We start from the raw sequence: 11,801 nt of genomic DNA, 5'->3' as shown, positions 1-11,801 counted from the left end.
TCTCAAGGCTCCCGCTCCCCCTCGCGTCGCAGCCGGCACTTTGCAAACTCCTCGCCTGCCCGCGGCGGCCGCAGCTCCGCGCCCTGCCGGCCACTGCGCGTCGGTGGGGCAGCGGGCAGCGGGGTGGCGGCGGCGCGGGGGAGCGGGAGGCGCCGAGGCACAGGGCGTCCGCCGGCGGAGGCGGGAGCCGAGGCGGAGCCGCGCCAGCCCCGCGCCGCCGCGCCCCCCGGGCCGAGCCCCGCTGCCGCGCCGCGCCTCCGTCCCCGCCGCGCAGCCATGGCTGCGCCGCCGCCGCCCCGCTGCCCGCTCGCCTGAGGCGCGGCCATCCGCCGCGGGGACCATGGCGAGCGCCGCCGAGCCCCCGGGCACGGCGGCCGAGTACCTGCAGGAGCTGACCCGGATCGTCGCGGCGCAGCAGGAGCTGCTGGCGCAACGGCGGCGGCGCATCGAGGAGCTGGAGCGCCAAGTGGCGCGGCTGAGCCGCGAGAACGCCGGCCTGCTGGAACGGCACCGGCGACACCTGGCCGCGTGCGCTCGGCGCCCGGACCCGGGCCCTTCGCCGCTCGGCGCCATCCCCGAGCTCGGCAGCCGCCGCGACAAGTAAGTGCAGAGCGGCCGAGCGGGCGTGCCGGGGGCGCGCGAACTTCTCAGGGGGCCGTGGAGTGAGTCCCTCGGTCGGAGCCCGGCGCACCCGGGACCTCCCGGAGCTGCCATCCGGCCTGGCCTCGCCGCGCGGCTGTCGCGTGCAGCGCCCGCCCGCCCGGGGCCGCCTGGGCCACTCTTGCTTAGTGCTCTTCACACCGACCCTGCGCCGTCCAGCCTCGCGGCCTCGTCCTCCTCCCCCAAGACACTAATTCCCCCGCCTCGACCCGAGATTACCCTGGCTATTTCGGACCGAGGATTAGGGAGACGCCGAGGAGGCACAGCCCCGCCACCCTGGCCCCTGGCGTCCCGGGAGCTCCAGCCTTGCAGCAGCTTCGCCGCCTCTGGGTGCTGGTGCCCGAAGCCCGGCTGGCAGTCTTCGGTGCCCACCTGGGCGGGGCTCGGGCTCCAGGCTAGGGACTTAGGTGACGCTGGGGTGGAGTTGCCGCGTTTGCGGCGAGCTCTCTGCCTACCCCTTCTGCAGCAGCCTTTGGGACTGTCAGGGGTCGGCTAGAAAAAGTGTGCGATGTGGTCAGTAGCTCTAGAACAAGCGACCTGAAAGGCTTTGGGCATGCAATGCTGGAGGAGGGAGTTAGGCTGACTCCAGATAGGGGGTCTGATTCCCTGGAGTGGGAATCCAGGCCCTGGAGACCGGTTTCCTCCCCGTCAGGTCGGGCTGCATCCTGCCATGGACATGGGACAGAAAGCCCGCTACAGCCTGCTCGGAGCACTAGTTGTAGGCATTTATGGAAGGGTTGGTCCACTCTTTGAAAAGGAGAGTTGTGTGGCGGTGAGTGGGGTCTGAAGAGCCAGAGTATGGCTGAATTCTGTGGCTCTTTAGGGGGCAGGTTGAGGTGTTATACTCAATCCCTTCTTTAAGTTCTTCTGCAAGGTAGGGGACTTGTGACCAGCTCCTAAGGGATGTCACTGACACAGAGCCCCTCTTGCCACTCCAGAGCACAGAGGGGGAGCGCTTTTCATTAGCTCTGAGGCTTTTCATTAGTCCCTTTCACAGAGGCTGTGGGTCAGCTCATGCTGGATGCAAGGATGGCGAGAAAAGTCTGGGCTGCCGAAATGAAGTCCCTCACAGCTTGGGGAGGTGGCATCAGGGTAGGGACACACATTCCTGTTTTGATAGGGAACAGTGACACACGTTGGCCGACTGATGCCTCACAACACTATCCCTGGAGATATAGTCCTTTTTTCCCTTCAAAGTCACCCCTACTGACCAAGTGGAGTACGTGGTGGACAGGAGAACTCAGAGGGACAGAGGTTTCTTCCCCTGCCTTGGGGAATCTCCATTATCTATCCAGACAGTGGTCTTGGCTGAGGAGGTCATGGGGTGCAAATGCTGAGATTTTAGTTCCGAAGCTTCCAGCTTTGAGACCATCTGGTGTTTTCCCTACTGGAGGCACAGACAAAGCCTGTGTCACCTCAAAAAGGTATAGTGTCACTTTTAAGGAAAGCAAGTGGCAGCACAGTTCTTGCTCTATGTTCTAGGTCCAAGGCATCTTGCAAACTTGAATATGCATACTAGGAGCCTGGACTTCTTTGCTGATTGTGGATTCTGACCCAGCAGGTCTTGGGCAGGCCAAAGAATCTACTTCTCTCACAAGCTCTGGGACATTGTATGTTGCTGGCATGTAGACCCCATGATAATGAGTGAGTGTCTGTGAGGAATGGGGATAGGAAAAGGAAAAGGAACTCCCCTTCAAGACAGAGCACACTAGCCCTGCTTTCCTGCCTGAAACTCATTTCCTGGCCTTTTGGAAAAAGGAATGCCAATTCCTTCCTGTTCTGGCAGGAGATACCCCATATCCTCTAGTTCTGTGGTATGGTATTTAACTGTTGTGTGCTTAGGACTCTGGGACACTAGGGGCTGCTTTTCCAAACATAGATTAGTTGTGTCAGGGGTTATGTGAATAAAGGGATTGATGTGAAAGAGTGTGTGATGACTAATGCCCCCTGAGAGATTTTATTAAGTACCTGTTGTATGTAGAACCATCAGAGATAATATTTGGAGATACAGGAAGAACCACAGAAAAGAAGAGATTAAATAATGCTACATAAAGAAAATAATGTGGGTAGATGAACTTGGGACTAAGGCCCAGCTGTGCACATCCCAGCGGGTGACTGTGGGACAGGTCACACCACCTTTCCTCATCTCAGCTTTTCTTAAATGCATACAAAGCAGGAATCAACCTAAATGCCTCCCTTTTTCCCCGAAGGTAACAGGGAGAAAGGAAACCAGCACCCTGTGGGTACTTCATGCATGCTAGATTCTTCCATGTCTGTCAGTTTCTCATTTCTTTGGATCCCATGAGCCCAGGCAGGAGGTGGGAACTCAAAGGCTAGGTGCAGGAGATGTGCAATGGGGAATATGGAACTGTGGGGAAAGGTTGCTGAAACTGACAACTGTTATTGAGGCCGAGTTTCCAGAGGTGACAGAGAAGTACAAGGCCACAGTTTGGGGGGAATGGAGCTGGGGGACTGGGCTCTACTACTCCCTGCCTTTGGGCATTGATGATGCCATTCCCAGGCTTCCCTGTCTGCATAGAGTGTAAGAGAGGGGCTGACAAGCGTGCTGGCTGAGCATTTTCTAAGTAGCTGGGAGCCACTGCAGCATTCATTAGGAGCTTCCTGCTCACTACATAGACGAGCTTCAGTGGTCCATTGCTTGCCCCAAGACAAGAGTGAGCTTGATAATCACCTCACCAGGCACAAGATGCCTGGACGTTCTAGAAGCTTTCAATCCCAGAAACCCTTAAGCTCTTTCTCAGAGGGTTTTCTTGCACTTCTTGACCGCTAGGCCACGGGTCATCATTGATTCCCAGCGTTGGGGGAGAAGATTAAAACAGGGAAGAAATCCAGTCATTCATGGTGCCTTTGCTAGCCTGGGAGTTGTTTCTGTTGTTATTGATGTTGATTTTTCCCTGATATCAGCACTCATATGCAGTGTTCAGTCAGCTACATTCTAATGATCCATTTCTAGAACCACAATCCCCTCACTAGAGTTTGGGTACCTAGTGGGTGCTCAGAGTATTTTGTTTGAATGGGTAAGGCCTGTGAGAAGAAGGGTGATTGGAACCTTCCCGTAGCAGGTACTGATGAATATATTGAATCAAGTTTAGGAGAGCATGATGATATTCCCGAAGGTTTTGCTGTGTGCTCACACCTCATGCATCATCACTCCTATCAGGCAGAGACAGTTGCTGCTCTCATTGTACAGATGTGAGACCTAGGATCCAAGTGATGACATGCCCCATTTAAGCTCTGCCATTTTGTTGTGAACCAGTGTTGGACTGCACACTGTCGCCCAGGTCCTGATCTTGCTCACCTACTGCCTGCCTTTCATACTGTGGAATGGTCAGACCACCTCTCAGGATTCTTTTTGGCTCCTGGCCAGTGCTTGAGGGAGCCCAGCATGTATGGATCCCTTCTGCCCCATGGAATCTCATCACCAAGGCAGCACTTTTGGTGGTGGTTGTACAAAGGAGCAAGGATGGAAGAAGGTGACCCCCTTTTAGCCTTTGATCCTCTGAAGTTTCTTGGCAGAAGTAAACATCAGCCTTAAGTGGCTGGGGAGAGGCCCAGTGGAGCTGCCTCTTCCGCCTTCTCATCTGCTCCAGCCCTCAAGGGCTGTCACATCACACATCACTCTGAGAGGACGTTTTTTCTGAAGCTCTGAATTGGTGACTCACTCTGGGGGAGGTTTTCAGTGGCATTCAGTGTCTGTTGACTTACCAAACAAAGTGCTCTTCCTGGGCTTGTGGTGACATTAACCATGATGATGGTGCTTCATTTCAGGGGCATGCTCAAGGGTGGCCGTGGAAGAAGGGGTGGCAAGACAAAACTGGATTGTCCTAATTGACAGCAGGCAGATGACACAGAAAGTCCTACTTAGGATGGTCCTGGCAAGGAGACTTTGAGTTGTGTTATTCCTCAAAGTGGCTTGGAAGTACCAAAACTGGGTTGCAGGGGCCAGGGAGCAGAGTGCTCTTATGTGCAGATTCCTTTCTCCCTCTGAGCAACGATGGAGCCTGGGAGAGGCTGGGAGGGCCTTTTCTCCTCATCTGTGACTAGGGCTAAGAAACTGGTGACAGGAAACACTGTGCTTATGTTTCCATTAAATAATATTCTTGTTCTCCCAGCTGAGATAAAGCCTGTATCCAGTGCTGGGAAGATATCCCTCTGTCAGGAACAAACTGCACCACACTTTGGGACACTTGTCCTAGTTGGACAAAATGTATTAAACTGTAAGGGAGCAGGGTGAGCCATTCTTATTTTTCCAGCAGATGGTAGAGTCCGCAGAAAGATGAGGGAGTGTTTCTCTGAAGCTCTCTCCCAGCCGTCTGACAAGCTAAGCAAATTATTATTTTACAACCCAGAAAATAAATCAGGGAATGCTTCTTTATCTAGCGGGAGCTGAGGAAAACAGTGAGCAGTGCAGTGTGTGAAACGCAGTCAGGGGCTGTTGGTATTTTCGACGTGAGTGTTCGTCCTGGATACAGGCAACTGTGCCTGCAGAAAGCTCAAACCCCAGGGCTTTGCCATGGAGGGGGAAGTGTAAGCACTTGGTCACAGGAGTCAGGCATTTCAGGACATCCATATGTTTTGTCATCAGGATGGCTGTTTGTCAGTTCTTTTGTCTATGATGTTGTTTTGACAGCTGATTGGGTTGTTGGTGCTATTTTATTTTTTTATGGAAGAGCAACACTTGGCTTAACTTGGGAAGTACATTGTGTTGTGCTTGTCAGGGTGTCAACTGGAATAATTACCACTGAGCCACCAGAGAAACAAACATAGACAAACTGAGAGTTTGGCAAGAACTAGAATCCAAAAAGGTGAAATTGACCTATCTGAAATGGAGTAAGAGCTACTGATGCAGTCATTAGACTATCTGAGTTCAGTGGGTTTCCTGCTTGCTGACCCTGACCCAGTATAGACACAGGTCAGGCTGCAGCCCATATCTCCCCAGCTGTGGGCTAAGTGTGACTGAGTGACACAGATGAAATTCCTGTGTAGCAGATCTTCTCTGTGGAGCTGATAACCTAGAATTATGTAGAGTGCACTGTCCAGTATTATGTATGGAAAAGACCTCTGTTTTCATCAATAAAGCATGGCAGCTTTGATGTTGCAATGCCCCCTGTGACCCTAACTATCTTAGGCTTTCTCTGGGGACCTTTAAGGATTTCTCATGACTAGTCCCTGTATAGTTAGCCCTCCTCTAGCAGTGGATTAGAAGATCTAGCCCCTACTGTATATATTTTTTAGTCCTCTCTAAGTCAGTTCCAGGACAAATGAGAGTAACCATTTCTATAGAAGGAGATCAGACATATGAACTGCCTGTGGTATCTGCCACTGAGGACTCTGTAGATGGTAGCTTTGGAGCAGGGTTAACTAGGGCATTGAAATTGCTTTTGAGAATTGTTTAGACCCAGCATTTTCAAACATAGAAAAGTAGAAAGAATCATGCAGAGCAGAACACCACTTCCCCTTCCTTCCCTTCAGGTTCTGCAATTAAAGTTTTTCAATATTTGCTTTATTGCATACCTCTGTACCCTTGAGGGTGCTTAGAAGCACATGGATGGGGAGTGAACATTTATGGAGTGCCTACTGTGTCCCAGGGATGGGGCTCAGTAAAACAGACATGTGATTGCCACTTCCTCTATTCACCATGTTCCTGGGCCACACAGGTAGGTGGGATTCTTGTCCTCTGTTAGGGCAGCTTCCTTACTTCCTCTATTTGGAAACATGAACATAGATAAAGCTTGGAATAGGAAATGGGGCCAGAGTATGTGAAGTAAGTGGTCGGTTGCCTTTGGGCTTACAGGCTTCCTGCAGGAGGTGTCACTTGAGCTAGGACTTTAGGAGTGAGAGAGGAGGAAGAGGAGGAAGAGATTGTCAAGTTGATGAGACAGAACACATACTACACTTGTATTCATAGAGTGTTTGGGGGTGACAGGTGCCCTGAGTGCCTGTGGTATGTCTATGAATGGGGACAGCTTGGCAGAAGAGGCCAGACAGACACAGATGAGTCTGATAAAGTTACCTTGCTCAGGACCCAGATGTCAGACTGGCAGGGGCTAGGGAGCAGAACTAGGTTAACCCTTTCCAAGTTGTGCCTTGTATATGTCCTGGTTTAGAAATGTTTGTCTTTCTTTCCAGGAGGAGGCCAGAGCTACAAAGAAATAGGAGAGAGGGGTTGTAGAGTTTGTTTTTTTTTGAACAGTTAAGAGCACTTGTTACTCTTGCAGAGGACTTGGGTTCAGTTCCCAACACATACATGGTGATTCACAAACATCTGCAACTCCAGTTCCAGGGAATCTGACACCCTTGTCTGACCTCTAAGGGCATCAGGCATGTATGTATGCACATGCATCCGTGTAGGTGAAACACTCATATGCACACAAAATAAAATAAACAACTTTTTGTTGTTGTTGTTTGAAACAGGATTTCTTTCTGTAACAGCCCTGGCTGTCCTGGCACTCACTTTATAGACCAGGCTGGCCTCGAACTCACAGAGAGTTTTGCCTCTGCCTCCCAAGTGCTGGGACTAAAGATAGACACCACCACACCTGGCATATCTTTTTTTTTTTTTAATCAACTCTTTTTTTTTTTTTTTTTTTTTTTTTTTTTTGTTTTTTCGAGACAGGGTTTCTCTGAGTAGCTTTGTGCCTTTCCTGGAACTCACTTGGTAGCCCAGGCTGGCCTCGAACTCACAGAGATCCGCCTGCCTCTGCCTCCCGAGTGCTGGGATTAAAGGCGTGCGCCACCACCGCCCGGCTTAATCAACTGCTAAAAAGAAAAAGAAACAGGAGAGAAAGTCTTAGAATGCACCAAATTACAACAAAACTATAACATTAACTAAGCCCTTTAGGTACTGTATATTCGGTGATTGCTTGCTTGCTTTTTCTTTTTCTTTTCATTTTCCTATTTATTTATTATTTGTTTGTTTGTTTGTTTATTGCAACAGGGTCTTATGTATCCTAGACTGGCTTTAAACTCTCAATGTAGCCAAGGATGACCTTGAACTTCTGATTGTCTTACCTTCATATCCTGAGTGCTGAGATTATAGGTGTACAGTTCTGTGGGTCAAACTCATGGCTCTATACAAGCTAGGCAATCACTCTTCAAACTGTTTCCATTTTGTAGATATGAGATCTCAGACTTTTTAGCAGTTTCCCCACCAGTGACAGAGGCGGAATCTGCACCCAGGTCTGTCTGCCCACAGTACGCTTCACTGCACTATGTGGCTTTGGAGCTGCTCATAGGTGTAGTCATTACAGTGTGAAACATCTGAGGCCCTTCAAGGTGTGGTACAGTTCAACCACCCAGACTTTTGGCTTAAGGAGCTAGCATTAACTCCAGCTTTGTCATCCACCCAGAGAGAGCAGTCACTTTAAATTTTGAGCATCAGATTTGGTGTCTTAGTGTTACTTGGGTCACCTTGCAGAAATAATTTTGCTTCCAGAAGCCCCTACCCTTCATGGCAAAACAACCTCAATGGCAGTACCCAACTGGCAAGACTGATGTGGGAAGCATGTGTGAATAGACGTGGGAAGAGCTCTCCAGTTGCTCAGCCAATACTGGACACTACTTTTTGAGTCACTTTCAATTTCTTTTCCACATATGTGTGTTTGCTAACCTTTTGGACAGCTGTTGGTGAAGCAGCCCATGCATTTTCACGTTTCATTCACATAGGGTATGTGGGGACATGTGGTTATATGGGGGGTATGGAACCTACACCCTCTTCAGGCCTTGTCCCAAGCCTCCTTGTTGGAGGCACATTAGTGGATTAGATGTCTTGACTGCTTGCTCTGTGTATTGCACCTCTGTGTATGTTGCACCTACAGAGAATCAAAGTTCTTGTCTCATGACTGGGCAGTCCATATCTGACTGCAGGGGGCGTCGTTTGCTAAGGGTGGAAAATGAGACTTCCTTGAGGGTATCCTGGAACCAGCATAGCTGCTGAGTCCTCTCAATGTTCTGCGTGGAAAACTCAGGGACAAATGCCAGAGAGGACCCAGCCTTGAGCTCTACTATTTTTTTGCTTCTGGGCATGTGAAATGAATCTCTCTGAACCTCAGTATCCTTATCTTTTCTCTGGGACAGTGATAACTGGACCCTCCTCTCAGGGTTGCCTCCAGCAGGGAATGTACCTGATTTGGTTGAGGCACAGGGAAGGGACCATTGTGTGAGGGGGATAGCTTGTGATGGGAGGGTGAACAGGTGAGGTGAGGAAGGGGATAGTGGGGCAAAGTGAGCAGGGCCATGCAGATCCATTAGAGACCTTGGCTTTAATCTGAGGAAGACAAGAGCCCTTAAATGAACCTATACATTGAGAGGACCTTTGGCTCCTGGGCAGACAGGGGCAGTGAGATATGCTACAGTGGGTGCCGCAGGACACATGAATGGCCCAGGTGGTTCTGGGAGGGGTGGGAGAGGTACATATGCTTTGGATAAAGGCATGTGATTCCCTGCTATCTCTCCACCCACGACATTCATCTTCCCAGATGGGGAGGAGAAAGAACAACTCATCCAAGAGAAAGTTTCCAGATGGGAGGTTGCCATTTGGGGCCTTGTTGCCTGCAGTGGCTTTTGGAATAGTGAGTGAGGGGGCTGGTGACATCCCTGGAGCTACTTCCAATTCTTGGTACCCAGAGGAGCTTCATTTACCCACCTCTGAGAGGTGCAGCTCAAGCAGGGTTGCTTGCTCTCCTTAGCCTGGCAGGGGCTTTGAGGTGGCTCTTGGATGAGTTCATGTGCAGGGAATGGATAGCACTATGTCCAAGACATAGACTGTCACCAAGCTGCTCCCTCTACCATGAACAGGCCGTGTTTCCTCAGACCAGTGCTTTTGCCTTACTCGGCTTCTAGTTTGTTTATTGTAAAGCAAGACTACAAAACTTCACTTACCTCCTGGTGGCAAATCTTCAGTGCACACGAATGTACAGGAGGCCCATGCTAACTTGTGTCACTGTTGTTCTTCCTGGGCTGAGAAGCTTGTGTGCAACCTAAGTCACAAGGTTAGAAATAGATGATTAGAGTTGTAGCATGCATCTGTTATCTATCTACTGCTTACCATTCTGCATATTTAATACAACAGAGTTTGAGTCAAACTCTTTGTAAGACATACTGTCTTCATCTGGTTAGCCTTTAGTTACAGACTCTGCATGTTTTAAAGTGTCAGAGACTTAGTGCTATTAAAGCCAAATGGATTCCCTAACGCCCCTCCCCAAAAGCAGAGCTATCTAGAATGCTCTGCTTCTCTCCTTTCACAACTCACCATATGTTTACATCTCTGGTTAACCTTTCTGAGGCCTCTTTTCACCCAGTTCTAACTTTGTGGAGCCTCAAAGATTACCTCTGTGCGTATGTGTAGGGGGTGGTCTTTGGATATTTGTTTGATTTTTGAAGCCATAGGCTGGCTGGCTTCCTTGGCCTCCCTGGCACCTACAGTAGGCCAGTCACTGGGCTAAGGACTCAGCAGATGCCACTGTACTTGGCCTTTAACCAACAGTGTTTAATAGATGACCCAGCAGTGGTGCAGGGAGTACCAGCTTAAATAATAAGAGCAAAGGCGTTCTTAGAGCCCACACCATCATACGGCTACATTTCCTTACTCAAAAATGGAATGAAAGGGGGTAGAAAGGTGGTTTAGCAGCTAAGAGCTTCATTTGTAAAGGATGTTTTAGAGCTTAATAAAACTTGTATCAGACAATAGTAACCAAAAGAGAAATAGAATGGCTACACCAGCCAGGCATGGTGGTGAACATCTTTTGCTGTGGGATGTTCTGTATTTTAAATGTGTTGCTCTGATTGGTTAATAAATAAAACAATGATTGGCCAGTAGCCAGGCAGGAAGTAAAGGTGGGACAAGGAGAGAGGAGAGAATTCTGGGAACAGGAAGGCTGAGTCAGGAGCTGCTGCCAGCCGCTGCCATGAGTACCAACATGTAAGATACTGGTAAGCCACAAGCCATGTGGCAAGGTATAGATTTATAGAAATGAGTTAATTTAAGATGTAAGAACTAGATAGCTAGAATCCTGAGCCATTAGGCCAAACAGTTTAAATAATATAAGAGTCTGTGTGTTTATTTTATAAGTGGGCTGCGGGACTGCTGGGGTTTGGTGGGAGCTGGAGAGAAACTCTCCAGCTACAATCTTTAATCCCAGCATTCAGGAGACAGAGGCAGATTTCTGTGAGTCTGAGGCCAGCCTAGTCAACAAAATAAGCTCCAGTTCAGCCAGGGCTACACAGTGAGAACCTGTCAAAAAATACACTAATAGCAAAAAATAATAAATTTTAAGAAAAAGTTTGCTACTATGAATAAGGAAATTCTAAAGAGGGCCAGTCCCTCAAGAAGACATAACCATAACAAACAAACATGCACTAAATAACAGAACCTCAGGATTCATGAAGCAAAAACTGATAGAAATAAAGGAGAAACAAATCAAGAATAATAGGCAAGAACATCAATACCTGGCTTTCAACAGTGACTAGACCCAGATACAGAACACAGACTTCATCCTTACCTAGAGAGAATGAGGTCAGGGGCAGGAACTGGTCAAGGATGTTGGCAGGGAAACTCAGACCCTGGGGGAGAAGCTGATAAACATGGATGCAGCTCTATGACAAACTGTGTGGGGACAAGGGAACAAGCCCAGAAACTCTGTGGGAACAAGAACAAGTTGTCTTTGCTGTTCATATAATGGGGCCCCGTCCTCAGCTAGTTCTCTCTCTCTCTCTCTGCCTCTGTGTGTGTGTGTTTCTGTATGTGTGTATAGGTGTATGTATTTGTGTGTGTGTGCGTGTGTGCGTGCAAGCCAGAGGTCAATATTGCATGTCTTCTCCAATCCCTTCTCCACCTTATTTTTGGGGGGCAGAATGGACTGGATCGCTCATTGACCCAGGAGCTCACCATTTTAGCTGTTTCCACCTCCTCAGTCTGGGATTACAGGCACAGGTACTGCTTCTGACTATTTTTTTTTTTAAATAGGTGCTATGGATCTGAACGCAGATCCTCATGCTTACATGGCAGGCATGTTACTGACTGACCCATCTCCCTGGGTCCTCATTAGATTTTAATGAATAGTTCGCAAATAAAGAGTCAATAATTCAATGAGTCAACCAGTCAGCCATCCACTTACTCTAAA

The 11,801-nt window shown here is 49.2% G+C and overlaps 1 protein-coding gene across 5 annotated transcripts in view; it reads left to right on the top strand.

Annotated features, from left to right (window-relative positions):
- The first annotated feature begins 296 nt into the window (after positions 1-296).
- Iqsec1 (IQ motif and Sec7 domain ArfGEF 1) overlaps positions 297-11,801 on the top strand; it is a 342,158-nt gene continuing 330,653 nt past the window's right edge. For 2 of the 5 annotated variants that reach the window (XM_052721473.1, XM_052721472.1), the window contains exon 1: positions 297-600. In XM_052721473.1, the coding sequence (XP_052577433.1) occupies positions 341-600 (260 nt within the window). In that variant the 5' untranslated portion in view covers positions 297-340. The remainder of the gene's footprint in view (positions 601-11,801) is intronic. The other 3 variants (XM_052721480.1, XM_052721481.1, XM_052721474.1) reach the window with 2 other exon arrangements.

This window comes from Peromyscus californicus, unplaced genomic scaffold (genome assembly GCF_007827085.1).
Source record: "Peromyscus californicus insignis strain IS unplaced genomic scaffold, ASM782708v3 Scaffold_6__1_contigs__length_162567912, whole genome shotgun sequence".
Taxonomy (NCBI): domain Eukaryota; kingdom Metazoa; phylum Chordata; class Mammalia; order Rodentia; family Cricetidae; genus Peromyscus; species Peromyscus californicus.
This window is presented reverse-complemented; position numbering and strand designations above follow the sequence as displayed.